The sequence below is a fragment of the Bos grunniens genome, chromosome 10 (genome assembly GCF_055505025.1).
Source record: "Bos grunniens cultivar Pamir isolate PY7600 chromosome 10, Bosgru_T2T1.0, whole genome shotgun sequence".
NCBI lineage: Eukaryota > Metazoa > Chordata > Mammalia > Artiodactyla > Bovidae > Bos > Bos grunniens.
In genome coordinates, this window is record NC_141174.1 from 49667878 (window position 1) to 49692992 (window position 25115).

At 35.3% G+C, this 25115-nt stretch overlaps 1 protein-coding gene across 14 annotated transcripts in view; it reads right to left on the reverse strand.

Annotated features, from left to right (window-relative positions):
- ZNF280D (zinc finger protein 280D) overlaps positions 1-25115 on the reverse strand; it is a 126033-nt gene that overhangs the window by 59270 nt on the left and 41648 nt on the right. For all 14 annotated transcript variants that reach the window (XM_086321146.1, XM_086321147.1, XM_086321148.1 and 11 more), the window contains 6 exons: positions 16933-17103; positions 16687-16796; positions 5890-6113; positions 2501-2658; positions 1616-1716; positions 244-390 (listed from right to left, as the gene is read on the reverse strand). In XM_086321146.1, the coding sequence (XP_086177272.1) occupies positions 244-390; positions 1616-1716; positions 2501-2658; positions 5890-6113; positions 16687-16796; positions 16933-17103 (911 nt within the window). The remainder of the gene's footprint in view (positions 1-243; positions 391-1615; positions 1717-2500; positions 2659-5889; positions 6114-16686; positions 16797-16932; positions 17104-25115) is intronic.

Sequence of the window (25115 nt, forward strand, 5' to 3'; positions counted from 1 at the left end):
TTCGAGATTTCCTGGTATTTCTAGCTATCTTTCAAAATTATCATGTATGAACCATAGTATCATCAGAAAGGAAGCAAGGAAAAGAAGTGGGAGTTTCACCAGTAACTTAGAATAAATTGTAACTTAATCATGTCATTTGGAACAATGCTGCTTCCCTTGCAGAACAAATCTAAACAATGTTCTAAGTCATAATCTATCCTTTCTCTAAAACAACATAAATGAATAAGAACTAGCAGATCTCACCTGATGCTTCATATAATGATGCATATAGGGTGTTGCAATTTTAATAACTTTGAGACAAAATGGACATAGCAAGTTCTTGGTGTTTTCATGAGATGTTCTAAAATGAGTTTCTACATCAGAAAATGATGATGATCTATAATTGCAAACCTACAAAAAAAAATCTGATTTAGTCTGAAAATTTATAATGATATCCAATTTCAAAGTAACAGTGATAGGTCATTTGTTCAGAAGAACACTATGTACTATTAATTCTGTCTAATGCCTACATAACCTAGAATCCTATTAATAAAAACATCAAAAGATAATCTTTGAAACAGAAGAGTTAGTTTTCAAAGCTTAAGGATACTTCTCAAAATATAACTAGATTCTCTTTTATCAGATATTTTTTATCACCCCCAATCTTGACTTGAATTATCTAACTCTGACACCTCTGGTCCTATAAAGTTCCTTCTTAATTGCTACATAAAACAGCATCTTTCCTTAGATTATAAATGGTCTCCAGGCTATGGAATGACAGTTTATTTTTACCTTACTTTCCCATTTCTCCAAATTCTGGAAAAGAACTTGTCCCAAAGCATTTGGTAGGGTCCTCTGAATTAAAAGCATTTCATATTCCCCTTTGTATGCCTATATTCTTCCCTGTAGGTTAAGATAAGTCTATGTTTGTCTTTCTGCCACAGGGCTTTTTCTTTGTCTAATACAGGAGTGTGCAAACAATGGCCTATGGGTCAATTCCAACTCTCTGCTGACCCCACACAACAATATATGAGTTATGCCAACAGACTTTCTACTAAGTTATTTACAAAATAGATTTTAATTTTAGTAACTAATTTTATCAAAATTGTTAGAAAAATAAAAGAATATATTTCATAACACAAGGAAATTATATAAAATTCAAACTTCAGTGTCCATAAATAAAGTTCTATTGAAACACAGTCACATCCATTCGTTTACTTATTGTCTATGACTGCCTCTGTGCTACAATGGCAGAGTTGATTTGTTCCAACAGAAACCTATGATCATCAAAACCTGAATATTTACTATCGTGCCCTTTATACAAAAAATTTGCTGATGCCTGGCCTGAAAGTAAAAGTCAGTCGTGTCCAACTCTTTGCAACCCCATGGGCTGTAACCCGCCAGGCTCCTCTGTCTGTGGAATTCTCCAGGCAAGAATACTAGAGTGGGTAGCCATTCCCTTCTCCAGGGGATTTTCCCAACCAAGGGATCGAACCCAGGTCTCTCACATTACAGGCAGATTCTTTATGATCTGAGCCATCAGGGAAGCCTGGCTTAATAGGTTTAAATCTTGTAACCAAAACAAATAACAAACAAACCAACCAAACACAACATATACAATAAAATATGTATATACCTGGCAAATATATGGCATTTCACCAGGTTTATGATTGTCCTTCATATGTTGTAAAAGGATATGCTCTGTTTCAAATGACAATTCACATATTTTGCAAATGGCTAAAAGTGGGGGGGGGAAAGACATTGTATCATTATATACATACACATAAGTATTCAATCTATATTGTACACCTGAAACTAATACAATGTTAAATGTCAATTACACTTCAGTTTAAAAGAAAAAATCCTCTCAAGGCAAAGAAACAAAATCAGATACATACATTTACAATTCATTTTGTATATCTATATCAACAATAGTAGTAGTAATATTGGCAGTGGTGGTGATGGTGTACAGTTCCATAGTTGTTTACTGTGGCCAAGCACAGTTCTAAGGACTTGACTAACTCACTCAATTCCCATCATAACATTATGAAGCAGGTATTTCTATCATCCCCATTATTCAAATATTAAGTGACCTGCTAGAGATCACATTAGAATCACATATTACGAGGCAGAGCTTGGATATGAACCCAAGCTGTCTTGATCCAAAGTATGTGATTTTAACTAACACTGTATTTACTTTTCTTACTCAAGTTTAAAAGAAGGGCATTGATTGCACTTTGAAAACTATGATCTGAGCCTTCTAATTTAGTCCTCCACATGTAATGCACAAGTTATTTACCATAATGAATTATTTATTAAGATGGAATTTCAGTAACTAATTTTATTAAAAAACTGTATAAGTTAAAAATTAACTTTTTCAACTTTACTCTCAAATTCCAAAGTTTTTTTTTATTCTTGTTTTTCTACCACACTTGTTCAGAGTTCAGTAACAAACTCTTTTCAGAGTTTATATTGTTAAAAATCAACAAATACGCAATACTTAAATGAAACTGTAACTTACTAGAGAATTCATGGGGTGTGTGTGTACTTTCAATGTGACACTGCAGTTGAAATGGTGTGGGAAACTGACGGTAGCAGTGCTGGCAGGTGGTGTGGTTTTCCCAGCTTTCACTGCTCTGCTTCTCAAGTTCCAAATGATGTTTCATGTGGTTCATAAACCTATCAATGATTGTCAACAGGTGCAAAAATTCAGATTTAAAAACAAAAATCTCACTAATAAGTACTTGAATCTAAATCTTAAAATTATAGATAAATTAATGAAAATAAAATTTCAAAAGCCTTAAAGTCCTCTAGAAGAGTGTGCACTTTAAATAATGACTTTCATTAAGTAGCTAAGTAAACACGTTTTCATCTTTGTCTAAAAATAGTTATTAGCATTAATTTGAAATATCAGAAATTTATTTTAATCATTTCAGATTATTAAAATTTTTTAAATATAAAACAGCAGATTTCTTCTCCATAAAAGAAATACTACTTACATTTTAAAATAAAATACTGAAAGGAAGGAAACTCTACCATTAAAATCAGCTAGAATCATGAGAGAAATCTTTTAAGGCTCTGAAGATATACAATAGATTCCAGCTGCTTAAAAGACAAATTACTGGCATTTTTACTTGTGTCTTGGTTTTTAAATGCGTGTAACAGCAATTTTAATGCCTACAATTACAAGAACCTTTTGTTTTATTTAATGATACTGGTTTACTGTTAGCGAAGACTTCACTTTAACTTGCAGACTGAGCCCTTTGTAGGCAAAGTCCATTTTTCAGTTTTACATTCTGCTATTTCAGCTTCCTTAAAAGGCTTCTTATGAGCAGGAACTATGACCTTCAATGGCAGAGAGTACAATATAAATGGGAATACCTATTTAAAAGAGCTTACTGAAGCTTTTTGGTGAATTTGAAAGTAAAGTTATTCAATCAAAATAACAATTTTTAGACTGGGTCAACTATTAACAATTACTCACTTTGAGACACTAAAGGAAATAATGTTGAAAACTAAGTGATCTTATCCATCTGGATAGCAATCATCATAAATGTTACAGTATTTTTTTTTTCACATCTCACATAACACTACTCTTTAGTACAGGTTATGGTATATTTTGAAATATCTTTTAGTATTCCTTTGGTTTTAACACCAGCTCTACAAACACCTATTATAAATCCTAGTCTTGGCTAAATATTTACATATAGAGAAAATGTCATAAGCCATTAACCTCTCAGCTTACAATTTTCAAAATTAAAGTGTATCTATATAATATAATCTCTTAATGAGCATGCTTTCTCTCAACATGAGCCCCCATCAGGATCTCATACTACTTAAACATACTACTTAAACCAACAAATGGAAACAAGGAAAACAAAAAACACAAACATCTTGCAAATATATTCACAAAATAAAATAAACATGTTTTGTGTGACACTCAATGTAGGGGAGGAAAAAACCATACCACAATACACTGACAGGGAAGAGAATAAAAATCTACAGTTATCAGTTTCTTACCATTCCTCTACAAACATCAATTTACCCTCCCAGTTTCTACTGTCAAGGTGAAATATTACTTAACACGTATAACTTCTTTGGTCATAAAATGTTTTCTATTAAGGTTATGCTTACTAAATAATCAGTATTTCAAAAACATTCAATTCCTGGATGTTCCCAGATGCTGTGTGCTTAAAATTTCTAGTATTAGGACTCTTTAGAAATATGTAACTAGTATTCTAAAATAATAACAAAAAAGAAAATTTACCTTCATATGTTTAATATTACTGTGTTAATCTCAAAGGAAAATCCAAAAAAACAACTACTGAAATATATTCTAATATCATATATATAACATTTAAGTATAACAAAGAACTAAGCCAGGAAACCATATTTCTATGCATTTTATATTAACATGATTCTTCTGGTATGTTTTACTATTAAAGTGGTAAAAATATAAAAGTAGGAGGCCAAGTTCTATTGTAATATTGTTTCAATGTGTGTGCACGCTCAGTGTCTGACTCTTTGCAACCCCATGGACTATATATATAGCCCACTGGGCTCCTCAGTCCGTGCAATTTTCCAGGCAAGAATACTGAAGCAGGTTGCCATTTCCTGCTCCAGGGGACTACTTCAGTATTATATCACAAAGTACAATGCTCATTCTGTTAAACTTACTGGGACCATTAGCTATTAATGGCTGTTAAAATTTGATGAAAGGAGATAAATGTGACAACTCACATGAAATAATATATGTAAAAGAATTTCTAAAACTATAAAGCACTATCATAAAAAATTATTATCACAGGAGTTTATCACAGTTTATTTCAGGGTTTTTCTATATGCTTCTTTTCAGACCTTAAGAACTCACAGGAAAATAAAATAAATACTGGATCTAGAAGTAACCTATAGGTGCCTAAGAATGCTTATATAATAATAGTCATGAGGCATAAACAAAAAACGTATGCCTTTTTATCTTTGTACACACACATCTCACCTGAAGAAATACACAGACATCTGCAACTTACTTTGAAACATATAAAAAAACCCCAAATAGTTTGAAGGAAGGATGACTAGATACACAATAAAACAAGTACAGTTAAATGTTAACAGTAGAATCAAGATGATAAGTATACAGTTGTATCCATTATAAAATATTTTTAAATTTGCTGAATGCTGAAAATTTTTATAATAAAATGATGTTAAAAAACCTTACCAAATATAAATGTCAAGCTGTGTAACCAATGAAAAATATCAATCAATATGTCTTTTTAATCTTGTAACTAACTTATTTATGGGATGACAGTTACTAATATCCCATGTAATTCAAAGATTACAAAGCATAAATTCCTAAAATGTAAAGTATTTATGAGTACAAATTTCAAAATTCCACTGAAATTAAATCTCTAATTCTTAAAGGGCTTAAATTTAAAATCAAAGCAGTCATATTTCCTAGAACTTGTACTTCTCCCAAGATCACTATAAGATAAATGTTCTAAAAATTATAAATTGCAAGATTTGAGCATGAGTATATAAGAAGTCAAACTGGACAAAATATCAGTAAGTAGTTCTTCTTGTGATATGAAAAAAGTAAAATTCAAAGGCAGCTAACTAGGAAAATTATCTCATGAAAATTACTAGATCACTGATAATACAGGGAAAATAAATTAATTTTTTTGGAAATATAGTTTGTCCTTTTTAAGCTATTTTAAAGAAACACAACTAACTGGATCTAAGAGTCAAGTCTAATATCTAAGAAAGAACAAAAGCTTTTCAACAAAAGAATTTGCCTTTGTGCTTAGCTCAAAGTGTTAAAATTACTTATCTAGAATAACATTAAAAATGCAAGATAAAGATACAACCTGTAGCATTCCAATTTTCAAATAGAAATAAAAATAAATGCTTACATACCTAATATTATTTTTAAGAATTTTCAAGCAACTGAAACATTTAAAGGTTGTGTAAGTCTTCTGTTCTTCCTGGACATCTCCTTCATGTTTCCCATAATAAAAGTCATTAACTAACATAATCAGTTTTCCTTTTTCTGAATCAATAGTTTTATTTTTATTTGCTGTACTTGAAATTTCTGTTTTAGCCAGCCCCAAGACGTTATTTATCATGTCTGGACAACAGTACTGCAAGAGAAAAAAGCAGAAACCTTATTTATCACTTTAAAAAATAGAAACCAAAATACGGTTCTTTGTTACCTTACAACTAAGGTAAGATCATATAAAACTGTGCTTGGCAATATATATGGAAAAATTTTTGCCAGAAGTTTACCCTGCATATACATACTCTAAAAAATTCAAACAATAAATATCTATGATCTTAATAAATTTAAAAAAATTTTTAAAGAAAGAAAAGAAAAATCTTAAAAGCAGGACTTGGATATTGATCTAATAGTTTTTTCCTTATAATGTACTTTTTCATATGTAAATATCTAATAATATTTAAATTAAATAAACAATTATTCATATCCATGTCATAAAGAGTATAGAAAGGAAACGTAGTTTTACATGCCACAATGTATATGCTTAATTATCAAGTGATATACTATATTTTGTAATATCTGGTTGGAACTGGACACTGAGTACAGTTAATCTGCCATTCCCAAGACTCAAGGTGCTAGAAAATATATAGGGACAAAATAAAGAAGCATCGGTTACATCTTGAAAGCTTCAGCAATTACATCTTGAAATCTAGAATGCTCATATATTTGAAGGGGAACTTTAGTTTCTAGTGAGTAAAATCAAGGTGTCATATAAACTAGTTCTAAGGTAGAATACTTTCACATATGAACCTTTTTCTTTCAACAAGATAATTTATTCTACATAATTTTCAGTTTTAGAATTTCTCTAAGGCAGTTTTACAAAGAGGGCAATCCAGGGAAGACTTGCATTAGAAAAACCAGAAATGCTTGTCAAAATGCTGAGTCCAATTCAGACCAATAAACCACAATGTCTAGAGGTAGGGCCCAGAAATCTATATTCCTTAACAGGCCACCTAGGTAATTCCCCCTTCACGGATCACTGCCTTGTCATGGCAAATAGGCTTGCATAACTTGATGAAGCTATGATCCATGACATGTAGGGCCACCCAAGACAGACGGGTCATAGTGGAGAGTTCTGCCAAAACGTGATCCACTGGAAGAGGGACCCACTCCAGTATATGTGCCATGAGAACTTCATGAACTGTATAAAAGGACAAAAGATATGACACCAAAAGATGAGTCCTCCAGGTCTGAAGGTGTCCCATATGCTACTGGAGAAGAGCAGAGGAGAACTACTAATAGCTCCAGAGGGAATGAAGTGAGTTGGCCAAAGTGGAAATGATGCTCAGTTGTGGATGTCTGGTGGTTAAAGTAAAATTTGACACTACAAAGAACAGTATTGCATAGGAACCTGGAATGTTAGCTCCACGAATCAAGGTAAACTGAACACGGTCAAGCAAGAGATGGTAAGAATAAACACTGACATCTTTTGAATCAGTGAACCAAAATGCATGGGAATGGGCGAATTTAATTCAGATGACCATTATACCTACTACTGTGGGCAAGAATCCCTTAGAAGAAATGAAGTAGCCCTCATAATCAATAATGGAGTCTGAAATGCAGTACTTGGGTGCAACCTCAAAAATGACAGAATGATCTCAGTTCATTTCCAAGGCAAGTTATTCAACACCACAGTAATCCAAGTCTATGCTCCTATCACCAATGCCAAAAAAGTTGATCAGTTCTATGAAGACCCAGAAGACCTCCTAGAACTAATACCAAAAAAAGAAGTTCTACTCATCACTGGGGACTGGAATGCAAAAGTAGGAAGTCAAAAGATACTTGGAATAACAGGCAAGTTTAGCCTTGGAGAACAAAATGAAGCAGGGCAAAGGCAAGAAATGACTTTACACATAGACATCAGCAAATAGCCAATACCGAAATAAAATCTATTACATTCTTTGTAGCCAAATTAGACAAACTGTAATAAGACTGGAGCTGACTGTGGCTCAGATCATCAGTTTCTCATAGCAAAATTCAGGCTTAAACTAAAGAAAGCTTGGGAAACCACTAGGCGAGTCAGGTATGACTTAAATTAAATCCCCTCTGAATATGAATATTGATGCTTTTGAACTGTGGTGCTGAATAAGACTCTTCAGAGTCCCTTGGACTGCAAGGAAATCAAACCAGTCAAACCTAAAGGAAATCAGTCTTGAATATTCATTAGGAGGACTGATGCTGAGCTGAAGCTCCAATACTTTGGCCACCTGATGCGAAAAACTGACTCATTGGAAAAGACCCTGATAGTAGGAAAGATTGAAGGCAGGAGGAGAAAGGGACAACAGAGGATGAGATGGTTGAATGATATCACCAACTCGATGGACATGAGTTTGAGCAAGCTCCGGGAGTTGGTGATGGACAGGGAAGCCTGGTGCTGCAGTCCATGGGTGGCAAAGAGTCAGACATGACTTAGCGACTGAACTGAACGGATGAATATGCAGTGGAGGTAAGAAATATTCAAGGGATAAGAACTTGTGAACAGTATGCCTGAAGAACAATGGAAGGAGGTCCACAATACTGTTCAAGAGGCAGTGAATAAAACCATCCCAAAGAAAGTCCCATTCAGGGACTTTTCCAATGAGTCAACTGTTCATATCAGATGACCAAAATACTGGAGTTTCAACTTCAGCATCAGTTCTTGTAATAAGTTTTCAGGGTTGATTTCCCTTAAGATTGATTTGTTTGATCTCCTTGCTCTCCAAGGGACTCTCAAGAGTATTGCCCAGCACCACAGTTTGAAAGTATCAATTCTTGGGCACTCTGCTTTCTTTATGATCTAGCTCTCACAACTGTATGTGACCACTGGGAAGATCATAGCCTTGACTATACAGATCTTTGTTAGAGAGTAATGTCTCTGCTTTTCAACATACTGTCTAGGTTTGTCATAGCTTTCCTGCCAAGAAGCAGACGTCTTCTGATCTCATGGCTGCATTCACCATCTGCAGTGATTTAGAGACCAACAAGAGGAAATCTGTCACTACTTCTACCTTTTCCACCTCTATTTGCCATGAAGTAATGGGGCCAGATGCCATGATCTTTGTTTCTTTAATATTAGTTTTAAGCCAGCTCTCACTCTCTTCCTTCACCCTCATCAAGAGGCTCTTTAGTTCCTCTTCACTTTCTGCCATTAAGTGGTATCATCCACATATCTGAGGTTGTTGATGTTTCTCCCACCTGTCTTGATTCCAGCTTTTAACTCATCCAGCCTGACATTTTTCATGATGTGCTCAGCATATAGATTAAACAAACAGGGTGACAGCAGACAGCCCTGCTGTACTCCTTTTTCAGTCTTGAACCAATCAGTTGTTTCATACAGGGTTTAACTGTTTAACCTACAGGTTACTCAGGAGACAGGTAAGATGGTCTGGTATTCCCACTTCTCTTAAGAGCTTTCCATAGTTTGTTAGTGATCCACACAGTCAAAGGCTTTGGCCTAGCCAATGAAACAGAGTAGATGTTTTTATGGAATTCCCTAGCTTTGTCTATGATCCAGCAAATATTGGCAATTTGATCTCTGGTTACTCTTTCTTTTCTAAACCCAGCTTGGACATCTGGAAGTTCTTGGTTCACATATGCTGAAGCCTAGCATGCAAGATTTTAAGTATGACCTTACTAGCATGGGAGATGAGTGCAACTGTCTGATGGTTATCACATTCTTTAGTAGTATCCTTCTTGGGAATTGAGATGAGGATTGACCTTTTCCAGTCCTGTGGACACTGCTTGGTCTTCCAGATTTACTGACATATTGAATGCAACATCTTGATGGCATCATCCTTTAGGGTTTTGAATAGTTCTACTGGAATTTGGTCACATCCACTAGCTTTGTTAACAGCAGTGCTTCCTAAGCCCCACTTGACTTCATTCTCCAGAATGTCTGGCTCTGGGTTGCTGACCACACCATTGCAGTCATTTGGTTCATCTGGATCTTTTTTATACAGTTCTGTTGGGTATTCTTTCCTTCTCTTCTTGATCTCTTCAGCATCTACTAGGTCTTTACCATTTATGTCCTTTATTGTGCCCATCTTCGGGCACAGGGTCCCTTGATGTCTCCAGTTTTCCTGAAGAGATCTCCAATCTTGCCCCTTCTGTTGTTTTCTTCTAGTTTTATACTCTGTTCATTGAAGAAGACCTTCTTGTCTCTCTGTGCTGTTCTTTGGAAATCTGCATTTAGTTGGATATTCCTTTCCCTTTCTCCCTTGCTTTCCACTTCTTTCTTTAGCTATTTGTTAGGCCTCCTCAGATAACCACTTTGTCTTCTTGCTTTTCTTTTTCTTTGGGATGGTTTTATTCACTGCCTCTTGTACAGTATTGTGGACCTCCTTCCATTGTTCTTCAGGCATACTGTTCACAAGTTCTTATCCCTTGAATATTTCTTACCTCCACTGCATATTCATCCGTTCAGTTCAGTCACTAAGTCATGTCTGACTCTTTGCCACCCATGGACTGCAGCACCAGGCTTCCCTGTCCATCACCAACTCCCGGAGCTTGCTCAAACTCATGTCCATCGAGTTGGTGATATCATTCAACCATCTCATCCTCTGTTGTCCCTTTCTCCTCCTGCCTTCAATCTTTCCTACCATCAGGGTCTTTTCCAATGAGTCAGTTTTTCGCATCAGGTGGCCAAAGTATTGGAGCTTCAGCTCAGCATCAGTCCTCCTAATGAATATTCAAGACTGATTTCCTTTAGGTTTGACTGGTTTGATTTCCTTGCAGTCCAAGGGACTCTGAAGAGTCTTATTCAGCACCACAGTTCAGCTGGGAAAGAGTGAGGGCAGAAGGAGAAACAGGAATCAGAGGATGAGATGGCTGGATAGCATCACTAATGCAATGGACACAAACCTGGGCAAACTCTGGGACATGGTGAGGGACAAAGAGGCTGGCATGTTACAAACTATGGGGTCACAAAGAGTCAGACACAACTGGGTGACTGAACAACAAAAACAACTATGTAATTCTTTTACAATTTAAACCATTGACTTAAAACTCTTCCTGCTGCTGCTGCTGCTGCTAAGTCGCTTCAGTCGTGTCCGACTCTGTGCGACCCCATAGATGGCAGCCCACCAGGCTACCCCATCCCTGGGATTCTCCAGGCAAGAACACTGGAGTGGGTTGCCATTTCCTTCTCCAATGCATGAAAGTGAAAAGTGAAAGTGAAGTCACTCAGTCATGTCCGACTCTTCAGCGACCCCATGGACTGCAGCCCACCAGGCTCCTCCATCCATGGGATTTTCCAAGCAAGAGTACTGGAGTGGGGTGCCATTGCCTTCTCCTAAACTCTTCCTAAACATGTTATTTAGTAACTTAGTCACATCATAAGAAAGTTTGACAATCTAAACACAACTCTATTCCATTTATAAAAATAACAACATCTTCCTCTCCTGCCATATTGAAATGCTACATTATTGGTGAAACTTTGTATGTCACATGAGAAACTGGGCTTTTGATATGACAGACCTATAACATTTCCTTTGATTGCACTTATTTTGCTCACTTGTCAATTCTGAAACCTTTAAAGGGGAAAAAAAAAAAAAAGGCACACCAAAAAAATCTTAAAAAGATCCTCTAAAAGAGAGGAGAAAAAAATACTAAATAAAATGAACTGACCAAAAGTGATATAATTTGTTTCTGGAGTTAAGGTTGCACCCATAAGCTGAACTAGGATAAGTACATTAGTTCTCTAATACAATATGATCCTCTGTGGTCTATACTCTGAAAGACACAGTTGAAATGAAACCACAATAAAAAGAGGGAAATGACAAAGGTTTTGCTACCTATATTTATCGATTCTTCCTAAGACACACATAATATTTAAGAGTTCAAACTGAGGAAACTTGAACTGTTAAAAGAACTTTAGAAAGCTAAGTTCTGTCTAAAAACATTGGGTTTGACTTTAAGGAAAAATGGAGAAAAAGATCAATCAGAGTAAACTCACCAGCACTATTAGAAAAATGATTTAAAATATGTGTCTTACTACAAATGATGTACATCTGTAACATCATTTTGACAGACAAAACTTCTCAGCTTATCTGTGGTTTTACTATGGGGATGGATCTCAAACATCAGGAAAATTATAATACAAAGAATAGTGTCTCTAATTACAATTGTGGATAATCTTTATACTCAAAAATTTGGCTTTCAGATTGAAGAGTTATTCTGAGTCATATTTGAGAATTGAGGCTATTCTGAAATCTACAAAAGAATCTACGTAATCTATGGTAAAATATGCTGCAAGATTCATATTCTTCAGAAATGTCTAATTTAGTACATCTATAAAAGTTTATTATCCTAAATACTCATAAATCCATAATTGATCATCAACTGCTTGCTGTTCTTCCATTTTCTTTTTTTTCTACAGAAAACTAAGGTAGGACCAGATTTTTAAAATAAACATATAAATCTCATTCAAAGTATCTTTTAAACAATGTTTCATACTCCTATTAAAAAAAGCTGAATGACAAACCACCAATAACCAAAAATGAAAAAGGTGCACTGAAGAAGGTTGGGGGATTTAGCAACTGAGAGGAAAGCAAAGTATAGAAAATATACAAAAGACAGAATGCAAAATTCAGAAATGAGAACCAGGCTAAGATTTAAAGTTTTAGAGGACTATAGTCAAATGTCTTGAACATGAAAGAACTCAAAGAATACTGTTCCAGGCTCTTTTTGAAGAAATTACTAAATGAACTTTAATCAAACAAGTGATCCCTAAAGGAACCATGACAAAAAGACTGGTGATGAACACTGAATCTATTTACTGTGGAAAAGGGTTAAAACAAATACAAAAATAAGGTTAAGAATACTGAAAATGGTATATGTCCTTGACAATGGAAAAATGATATAACCAACAAATAAAAACTGAAAGGAAGTAAAAGGACAATAAATACGAGATCAAGAAAGTTCACAGATTGCTTCCACATGGTAGCAGCACATCAAGGAATATAATTTAGAATTACCAAATAAAGACGTATAGGTATGAGCATTTTTAATAGTACAAAGAAATACTACATTCAGAATGCTAATATTGACTAATACTGGTAGCAGAGGAAAAAGTATGAATGGGGTTAAGAATAGGAAATTTAAAGCTACTTTAATCCATTTTAACGGGAGAGAATGGCCATAAGAATAGAAGACTACTGGAATCATATAACATTCAAACTTGAAGGATGAGGATAAACATGAAAACAAACATACAACTTCTCTAAAAATCCAAACTACATACATATAAAGCAACCACAGAGTGAAAGAAAGAAAGATAACTCAACTTAGTTAAAAAAAATTGGGACAGAACCAAGATCAAAGAAACCTATCACATCGATGAAAATAAGGAAATTTAAATCAACTACTGAAACAAAAGATTTTCATGTAGGATTACTAAGGATTACAACTCTCTACTTAAAGCAAGAGGCGTGCTTAAAACAAAGCAACTCAGAAGGGTTGAAAATACCAATAAAAGGATAAACAAAGAATACATTAGGTAAATAGAAACCAGAAGAAAACAAAGGTTGTGAGTCTAAAACGCGTCAAACTTTAAGACAAAAAAGGACACTTTATAAAAATCCTAAAGGATACGTTCACAGTATAGTTATAAAAGAGATTCATCTGTATCACAAACAGTATCAACAATCTTAAAAAAGAATTGCAATATACCAAAGAAAATATTGGTACTGAAAGATGTGGATTGAGATGTTATTTCTCAATCCATGACAGAGCAAGTAGACAAAAACTAAGTGAAGACACAGAAATCTAAATAATGTGATTAGTAATCTAGATCTGGTTGATAAATATCTAATTCCATACCCTAAAAAAGAACTAATATATCTGTCTTCAAGTTAAATAGCCCATACATTTGTCAAAAGGTGGTAAAAAGTATTTGAGAACTTGAGCTTACCCTTAAAGTTTTGAACATCAGTTACACCAACTAACTAGGTCTAAAACAATGATAAAAATGTCTATCTCAAAGAATTTTCTAGTTTCCTGGTGGTGCAGTGGATAAGAATCCACCTGATATTGTAGGGGACATGGGTTCAATCCCTGGTCCAGGAAGATTCCACATGGCATGCAGCAACTTAAGCCCATAAACAATAACCACTGAGCCTGCACTCTAGGACCCACGAGCCACAACAACTGAGCCTGTGTGCTCCAACTACTGAGGCCTGCACACCTGGAGCCTGTGCTCTGCAACAAGAAGCCACTGCAATGAAAAGTCTGCACATTGCAACTAGAGAGTAACCCCCACTCTCCACAACTAGAGAAAGCCCATGCACAGCAACAAAGAGCAGCCAAAGAAGATAGAGTATATGTTTAGTTTCTAAAAAAAAAGAAAAATAATTTTCTAAAGATTAAATGATGTTTTTAAAGCTTAGTAGTCTCTCCATGGTCTCAAATAAGTATATGGTTCTTATTATTATAGCATATTTGAATTATGTTTTAGGTATTTTTCATTGAAAGAAAACAATATTTCTGAGGCATAGTCATCTATTTATCTATTAAAAAAGCAAAATAAAATCATCTACAAATAATCTAAAAAACTTATTTTTTCAAAATGGAAACTACTATTACAAATTATTGTTTGTGTATAAAATACACAATCTAGAACATAAAAAGTCTTTGTAATTTTATACTTCCCTGAGCAAGATTTAGTGATTAGTCTGTAAGATTTTTTATGACATAAATATATCATAAATTATTCATATTACATTCAACTCAGTTCAATAATATGTCTTAGAGATATCTTCCCATTCAAGAGATTACATCCTTTTTAAAAAATATTGTATAGTGTTTTATTATAGAATATTATATGAAGTTGTGATTACTTCTAATATGAGTAATCACAAACAAGGGTATAATATGTTTTGGAAGTAAAGCTACATTTTGGAAAATAATTGCCAGTCTCACCAGGTACAATATATATAATATGCTACAGCTTGTATAAGAAACAGAAATGAAATAAGAACATTTGTGTTCACTTGTTTATGCAGAAAGAAGACTAGGGAAGATTTAAAAACAAAAAAACTAATAACTATTATTTTCTTTGAGAGTCACACTGAAAACCAGGTAAATAAGAGACAAGGATAAGAGTTTTTACTTGTCTGCCCTGTACTTTTGAACTTTTAAATTTTGAATCATATATTACCTACTCAAATAATTAAAGATAACTAAAGAATTTACACTTTTCTTTTTTCCCCTATGTCCAAAATGCAAAACAAAACAAAACAAAACACCCAGATATCTGAAGATATTACATAAATAGTAAAATTGAAAGCATTTCTACAGGTTAATTCTCATATAAAAACAAAGCACAAAGTGCAATTATCATACAGTACATACTGCAAGCTAAAAGTAGTGACAGACCAAATACAGTTTTGTATGTAAATGAAGAGACAATGTTTGAATTTCTAAAGAAGTTCCTTTATTTTTTTCTACTTCTGTTTTTCATAAAATACTCCATCTCAAGAGATCTGTCAATCACTAAAACAGCAAGAATCTTTCCTGAGATATTTCTGTACCATTGCATCCTTCTTCCTTTTCTCCACATGATCTACACTGCCTTTTGTCTTGTCTCTTCTCTTTACCCCTTCCTTCCATTTATACCCAGCACAGAAGAGGAATACAGCCTATCTTTACACAGACATAGCAGGGTACTATAATACCTACTAAAATATTTTAAGTGAAGTGTTACCTAAACCTATTTCATTTGTACTTTGAAAATTTCTTAAACTCCAATTTCAGAAGCTTCTTGTATCAATAAGAATCTCAAATTAATTTATAATCATTACACAAACTATATTCTGGACTGAGTTAAAACAATGACTTCATATGAAATGCTCTACCATTTGAAGTTTATGTCTGGGTGTTGAAATTAATGTAAAACTAAGATATTCATTGTGTAATGTGACATGCACATATTAGCATGAACAAAAAAGATAACTAAAGGAACTGTTAACTTATATGAAATACTGCATGCATGAGTGCTCAGTAGTGTCAGACTCTTCGCGACACCATCGACTATAGCCCGCCAGGCTGCTTTGCCCACAGGATTTTCCAGGAAGAATACTGGAATGGGTTGCCATTCCTTCTCCAGGGAATCTTCCCAATCCAGGGATCAAACCCACATTTCCTAAGTCTTCTGGTGGATTCTCTACCACTGAGCCACCTGGGAAGCCATTATATGAAACATTAAACACATTATAAAATGCCTATTTTTAAAAAGTTTCAACTATGCGTAAGGTAGTAAATAAGATATTTTGAATAATGCATTATTTTCATTTAAAATTAGAATATGATAAGTAGGCATAATATATATGAACTTGGTTTTTAAAATTTGATGACTCAGAAGAAATTTTTAAATCTTTTCCTGTGCTGTGCTTAGTCACTCGGTCACGTCCAACACTTTGCAACCTGATGGTCTGTAGCCCACCAGGCACCTCTGTTCATAGGAATTCTTCAGGCAAGAATACTGGAGTGGGTCGCCACGCCTTCCTCCAGGGGATCTTCATCTTACATGAAAACAATGATTATGAATATGAACTTCTACCTTATATGAAAATATTACAAGAATATTTATCTTAAGAGCTGAACAAATCATTATTTACTACAAATCAATCAGTATTTTTAAGGATTTACAAACCTTTTTAAAATTAAATTCTGAAAAATTTTACCTTCATGTGATTTTTCAAAGGATCCAAAAGATTGAAATGAATATTGCACTTTGGACAGGCTCTTGGAAAAGGTGTTCCATTTTTAGACTGATTTGATGAAGTATTTGAACCTAAAATAAATTCAAAATATATGTGATTCATCACTTTTTAACCTTCAATAACCACTATTAATCATTTGTACTACAATTTCTATAATTCATATATAAATACTATAATTTCTTTATATATGCCACATTTCATATTTACCTTTTGATGACACAGCCTGGGGAGATGTCACTGAAAGAGATTTAACTGAAGAAAATACAGCTGAGGAATTTGTTCCAGAAACACCTTCACTGGGTTTAGACTTTTTTGGGTTAACACTGTTTACTTCAGAAGTAGAAGGACGTTTTGATAAAAATGAACTTTCATTCATACCTACAATGATTTAAATAGTGGAAAAATATTTTTAAAGTCTTCAGAATATTGCTTACAACTAAGTAAAAATACTTTGGAGCTAAATTAAAAAATACTTTGGAGTCAAATTAAAAGTAATATAATCAACATATCATACAAGTAACAATAAATAATGGCAAAAATTGATGTGATCTAAAGTTAGGGGATAAAAAGAAACTACAAAATATCTATTATATACAATATACACTCAAATAGTTCATAAAATACCTTTCAATGTGGGAAAATAATAAATACAGCTTCAAATAAATATATAAATAATGACTATGAAAGAAGGCAGAGCAAAATAAAATATGTCAAGCAAAAAAAAAAACTTAAAACACAAAGCGTATGCCAAACTAAGTTCCCACAAATAAATTAACTTTAGATGCTTAAGTAAATGAGTTTGTTTTAAAAAAAAAATTTTAGAGAGACACTTCAGAAGCTTTTAACAACTTAAAATGTCTAATGAAAAGTTAGTTTTGTCCACTTAACAAAGAGGTGGTCTACTCATGGCTTTCAAAAAACTCAACATTCAAAAATGAAGATCCTGGCACCTGATCCCATCACTTCATGGCAAATAGAGGGGGAAACAGTGGAAACTATGACAGACTTTTTTTTTCTTGGGCTCCAAAATCACTGCAGATGGTGACTGCAGCTGTGAATTAAAAGATGCTTGCTTCTTGGAAGAAAAGCTATGACAAACCTAGACAGCATATTAATAAGCAGAGACAGTATTACTTTGCTGACAAAGGTCCATCTGGTCAAAGCTATGGTTTTTCCAGTAGTCATGTATGGATGTGAGAGTTGGACCATAAAGAAGGATGAACACCAAAGAACTGATGCTTTTGAACTGTGGTGCTGGAGAAAACTCTTGAGAGTCCCTTGGACTGCTAGGAGATCAAACCAGTCAATCCTAAAGGAAATCAATCCTGAATATTCATTAGAAGGACTGATGTTGCAGCTGAAGCTCCAATACTTTGGCCACTGGATGCAAAGAACTGACTCATTGAAAAGGACTGATGCTGGGAAAGATTGAAGGCAGGAAAAGAAGGGGACGACAGAGAAGGAGATGACTGGCTGGCATTACTGACTCAGTGGACATGAGTTTGAGCATGTTCTGGGAGATGGCGAAAGATAGGGAAGCCTGCCATGCTACAGTCTATGGGGTCGCAAAGAGTAGGACATGACTGAGTGACTAAACAATTCATGGCTTTAGGTTATATTGTCCATTTATTCTTACACACAAAGTTGAAATGGCTAATCTTGAATGATAAAACCTCACACATTCATGTGAAAGGGCTCATAATAGAGTTAGGATTATACAACGGTTTTAAATTTAGCTTCCCCAGAGCCTAAAGGGCTCTTCCTTAGGGAATATACTGGGTGTGTTTGACAGAGAAGCTGTGATTTTATATGCTATTTATTAGACTTTTGAATAAAATTTTGTTTTTATAAGGATTTCATTCCTAAGTGAAGTTTTATTTTGAAAACTATAACCTTAAAGCCTAAAGGACTGTAGCCTTAGAGGATTAGCAAGAGAAATGGAAATAGGCTATACGTAGGCTGAGTAAAAATTCTTTTTGAAAATAAAACACACTGTACTTGGTAACAAGGATTTTAAAACTGCACATATTTTAATGCTCTCACAACTGTACACTGAAAGTAGAAGCAAAAAATACTCCAGGCTTTCAAATCAGACAGGTTAAGTTCAAATCAAAGCCCTGTCACTGATAAGTTATGTATTCTTGGCTAATTTAATTAACTTCTCTGAGCCTCCGTTTCTTCTTTTGTAAAGTAAGAGTTATAACACCTTATTTTACCCAGTGCTTTATAGTGCATTTAAAAATAAAGCATGCAACACAGTATTTAGTATAAAGAAGGCATTTAATAATAAATGCAAGCTACTATCATTACTAAAAAAACCTTTCATATCTTAACTTTTAAGAGCAACCAACACAACATCTGGCACACAGAAAGCATTCAATAATAAAGGAATAGTATCTTGTCATTACTGCTGCTGCTAAGTCGCTTCAGTCGTGTCCAACTCTGTGCGACCCCATGGACGGTAGCCCACCAGGCTCCCCCGGTCCCTGGGATTCTCCAGGCAAGAACACTGGAGTGGGTTGCCATTTCCTTCTCCAACGCATGGAAGTGAAAAGTGAAAGTGAAGTTGCTCAGTCGTGTCCGACTCTAGCGACCCCATGGACTGCAGCCTACCAGGCTCCTCCGTCTATTGGATTTTCTAGGCAAAAGTACTGGAGTGGGGTGCCATTGCCTTATCCATTGTCATTATTAATAAGATATTTTATATCTTAACATACTTTAGAGGGCAAAAATTATTCTAACAGATTCATCTGTCTGCTTAATAAGGGAAAATATGCCCAGAAAACAAGGGTATTACAATACCTAGCTCCTCTGTTTCATCCTTTGAGATAACATAAAAATGATTTTTTTTTTTCTAACTTGAAAGCATGTGATTACTGATGGCTATTATAAGTACCTGGGAAAGCTTCTGTATAATCAGAGTAGCATTCTTGTGAGATGCTTAGGCTACTTGAAAAGTTAATGAATAGGGATATTTTGGATTAAAATTCTGATTATGTAACAGCTAGATAGTACAAACAGACTGTTTTATGATAAGAATTTTTTTAACACGAGAAACAAAATTACTCTGAATTTGAGAGTTTTAAATTCTGACCCTTTAACTTATCTCTGTTATCTTTGGCTATCATTATTTCCTACACTCAATAGCTCTATCTCTGCCAGTAAAAATTCTATTCATTCAAAATCAAACTCAAACTCAGTTCTTTCCAAACATCCATGATCACTTGACCTTGATCAGTTAATCATCCTAGAGAACATACACCTGTTACTATTCATAACAAATATTTGTTGTAGAGCCCTTTAAAGCTTACAAAGCATTTCACATTTTATTTATCTTAGTTGGTTTTCAGAAAGTCCTAAGTGAAAGAGAGCAAGAATTAAAATTGTATCTATAAATAGCTGATTGCAGGTCTGGAGAATCAATGCATTAAATAAGAAAAATAACATTTCCATTTCAATAATCTGAGAAAACTGAAGTGTAAAGACATGCTACAGACGACAAAAATCTTAATAGCAGCTTAACACTACAGCTTTAAGTCGCTCTGCAGTTTTAAAACGCTAGTAGAGCAGGAGTCATTGTTCTTAGTCCCAAGTCATTTCAAGAACTCAGGTTTTTCTATAAATACAAGTCCATGTGTTTCGTGAAACCAGACTTAAGACAATAATTTTTCTCCTTATTTCTTCTGGTTATTACCTATTTTAGTAACTAGATTTCTAAAAATATGTAGGTGAAACACCCAAAGAAATGAACATCAACTAAATATTATATAAATGGAAAGACATTTTAGGTACTGATATTACTATAAAAATGGGGAAACGTTTCCTAAATTTTCCACACTTATTAGTGAATAAGCCAAAAACTCCCCCAAATCTGTATTCAAATCACTATTTTAAATATTTGAAATATATCAAAATACTAGTATACAAAGCATAATTCCCTGTACAAAGAATTTTCAATTAGATAAAACTGTTTCATAACACACTACATTATTTAAGTTAATGAAGAACTTTGTTTTTTATAGTCACTAAATTGTGTCTGACTCTTTGCAACCCCAAGGACTGTAGCATGCCAGACTCCTCTGTTCTCCACTATCTCCCACAGTTTACTCAAATTTATGTCCACTGAGTCAGTGATGCTATCTCACCATCACATTCTTTGTTGTGCCATTCTCTTTTGCTTTCAGTCTTTCCCAGCATCAAGGTCTTTTCCAATGACTCACTCTTCGCACCAGGTGGCCAAAATATTGGACCTTCAGCTTCAGCATCAGTCCTTCCAATAATATTCAGGGCTGATTTCCTTTAGGATTGACTGGTTTGCTTTCCTTACAGTACAAGAGACTCTCAAGAGGCTTCTCCAACACAATTCAAAAGCATCCGTTCTCAGCACTCAACTTTCTATATGGTCCAACTCACACGTTCATACATGACTACAGGAAAAACCATGGTGTGCTGCAGTCTATGGAGTCACAAAGAGTCGGACACGATTGAGTGACTGAACTGAACTGAACAGGAAAAAACCATAGCTTTGACTATATAAACCTTTGGTGGCAAAGTGATGTCTCTGCTTTTTAATACAGTCTAGGTTTGTCATAGCTTTCAAGGAGCAAGCGTCTCTTAATTTCACGGCTGCACTCACTGTCCACAGTGATTTTAGAGCCCAAGAAAATAAAACCTTTCACTGCTTCCTTTTACCCCTTCTATTTGCCATGAAGTGATGGGATTGGACACCATGATCTTAGTTTCTTTGAATGTTGAGTTTCAAGCCAGCTTTTTCACTCTCCTGTTTCACCCTTAGCAAGAGGCTCTTTAGTTCCTTTTCACTTTCTGTCACTAGAGTGCTATCATCTGCATATCTGACGTAGTTGATATTTCTCCTGGCAAACTTGATTCCAACTTGTGTTTCATTCAGCCAGGCATTTTGCATGATGTACTCTGCATTTAAGTTAAAGAAGCACGGTGACAATACTCAGCCTTGTCATACTCCTTTTCCAATTTTGAATCAGTCAGCTGTTCCATGTCCAGTTGTGTTACTTCTTGACCCACATACAGATTTCTCCAAAGGCAGGTAAGGTGCTCTCGCATTCCCACCTCTTTAAGAATTCTCCATAGTTTGTTGTAATCCACACAGTCAAAGGCTTTTGCATAGTCAATGAAACAGAAGTAGCTATTTTTCTGGAACTCCCTTGCCTTCTCCATGATCCACCCAATGTTGGCAATTTGATCTCTGGTTCTTCTGCCTCTTTGAAACCTAAGCTTGCACATCTGGAAGTTCTTGGTTCACGTACTATTGAAATCTAGCTGGAAGGATTTTTGACTATATCCTTGTTAGCATGTGAAAAGAGCACAACTGTACATCAGTTTGAGCATTCTTTGTCACTGCCCATCTTTGGGCTTGGAATGAAAACTAACCTTTTCCAGTCCTGTGGCCTCTGCTGAGTTTTCAAATTCGCTGGCATATTGAGTGCAGCGCTTTAATAGGGTGATCTTTTAGGATCTGAAATAGTAGAGCTGGATTTCCATCATTTTCACTAGCTTTGTTCGTAGTAATGCTTCTGAAGGCCCACTTGACTTCACACTCCAGGATGTTCAGCTCTAGGTGAGCGATCTATGGTTAACTACACCATGGTTAACTAGGTAATTAAGACTTTTTTGGTATACTTCTGTAGGTATTGCCACCTCTTCTTAATCACTTCTCTTTCTGTGAGGTCCTGACCGTTTCTGTCCTTTATCATGCCCATCCTTGCATGAAATGCTCCCTTGTAATCTCCAATTTTCCTGAAGAGATCTCTGGTCTCTCCCTATAGTTTTCCTCTATTTCTTGGCATTGTTCATTGAAAAAGGTCTTCTTGTCTCTCCTTGCTATTTTCTGGAACTCTGCATTCACTGCAGTATATCTTTAACTTTCGCTTCTCTTCTTTCCTCAGATATCTGTTAAGCCTCCTCAGACAACCACTTTGCCTTCTTCCATTTCTTTCTCTTCGCGACAGTTTTGGTAAACTGCCACCTGTACAATGCTATGAACCTTCGTCCATAGTTCTTCAGGCACTGTCTACCAGATCTAATCCCTTGAATCTATTCATCACCTCTGCTGTATAATCATAAGGGAGTTGATCCAGGCAAGAATAGTGGAGTGGGCTGCCATTTCCTCGTCCAGAGGTCTTCCCAGGGATCGAACCTGTGCCTCTTATGTCTCCTTCATTGGCAGGCAGGTTCCTTACCACTAGTGCTACTTGGGAATGCCCAAAACCTGAATGGCCTAGTTGTTTTCCCTACTTTCTTCAATTTAAGCCTGAATTTTGCACTAAGAAGCTCATGACCTAAGTCACAGTCAGCTCCAAGTCTTGTTTTTGCTGACTGTATACAGCTTCTCTATCTTTGGCTGCAAAGAACATAATCAATCTGATTTCAGTACCGACTATCTGGTGATGTCCATATGTAGAGTCATCTCTTGGGTTGCTGGAAAAGATGTTTGCTATGACCAGTACGTTCTCTTGACACTGTTAGCCTTCACCCTGCCTCATTTTGTACTCCCAGGCCAAACTTGCCTGTTACTCCAGGTATCTCTTGACTTCCTATTTTTGCATTCCAATCCTCTATGATGGAAAGGACATCTTTTTTTGGAGTTAGTTCTAGAAGTAGGTCTTCATTGAACTGGTCAACTTCAGCTTCGCTGGCATCAGTGATTGGGGCACAGACTTGGATTACTGTGATGCTGAATGGCTTGCCTTGGAAACGAACTGAGATCATTCTGCTGTTTTGAAGACTGCACCCACATGCTACATTTCAGACTCTTGTTGACTATGAGGGCTACTCCATTTCTTCTAAGGGATTCTTGCCTGCAGAAGTAGTTATAATGGTCATCTGAATTAAATTTGCCCATTCCTGTCCATTTTAGTTCACTGATTCCTAGTATGTCAATGTTCACTCTTGCCATGTCCTGCTTGAACACATTTAATTTACCTTGAAACAATGGAGACAGTGACAGACTTTATTTTCTTGGGCTCCAAAATCACTGCAGATGGTGACTCCAGCCATGAAATTAAAAGATGCTTGCTCCCTGGAAGAAAAGCTATGACAAACCTGGACAGCATATTAAAAAGCAAGGACAATACTTTGCCGACAAAGGTCCATTTAGTCAAAGCTATAGTTTTTCCAGTAGTCATATGTGGATGGGAGAATTGGAGCATAAAGAAAGCTAAGTGCCAAAGAACTGAAGCTTTTGAACTGTGATGTTGGAGAAGACTCTTGAGAGTCCCTTCGAGTACAAGGAGATCCAACCAGTAATCCTAAAGGAAATAAGTCCTGAATATTCACTGGAAAGGCTGATGCTGAAACTGAAGCTTCAATATTTTGGCCACCTGATGGGAAGAACTAATTCAGTGGGAAAGACCCTGATGCTGGGAAAGAGTGAAGGCAGGAAGAGAAAGGGGATGACAGAGGATGATATGGTTGGATGGCATCACTGACTCAGTGGACATGAGTTTGAGCAAGCTCTAGGAAATGCTGCAGTCCATACAGTCACAAAGAATCAGACACGACTGAGTGACTGAACTGATTGAATTTACCTTGGTTCACAGACCTCACATTTCAGGTTCCTATGCAATGTTGTCCTTTACAGCATCAGACTTTACTGTTACCACTGGATATAACCACAACTGAGCCTTGTTTCTGCTCTGGCCCAGCCACTTCATTCTTTCTGGAGTTACAAGTAATTGCCCTCTGCTTTTACCCAGTAGCATATTGGACACTTTTATCATAGTATATAATAAAGGTAACTCTTCTTCAACAGGGAAACTTCATTACTCCTTTAATGGGCATTTACTGAGTACTGACTATAGAAGAATTTAGTGCAGCCACTTTATAACAGCACTCTATAATCGTACTTTACGTCTAAATCATTTATTGAATATAAACATACTAACCTAATTGAGAAATTATTAACTATAATCATATACTCTTCCATACTAGTAGCTACAGAACCTAATAAATATATCTTTTTACACAGTATTTAGAGTATCAGAGAACTTCCTTAACTTAAAGAAATTACTTTGAAGATTTTTTACAAAAACAGAACTATAGATCAATGAAACAGGATAGAATGTCCAGAAATAAACCCACACACCTATTGTCAATTAATATACAACAAAGGAAGCAAGAATAGACAATGGAGAAAAGACAGTTTCTTCAGTAAGTAATGCTGGGAAAACTGGACAGCTATATGTAAAACAATGAAATTAGAACATTCTCTAACACCACATGAAAAAATAAACTCAAGGTGGATCAAAGACCTAAATGAAAGGCTGGACACTATAAAACTCAGAGGAAAACATAGGCAGAACACTCTTTGACATAATTCACAGCAATGTCTTTTTTGATCCACCTCCTTTGGT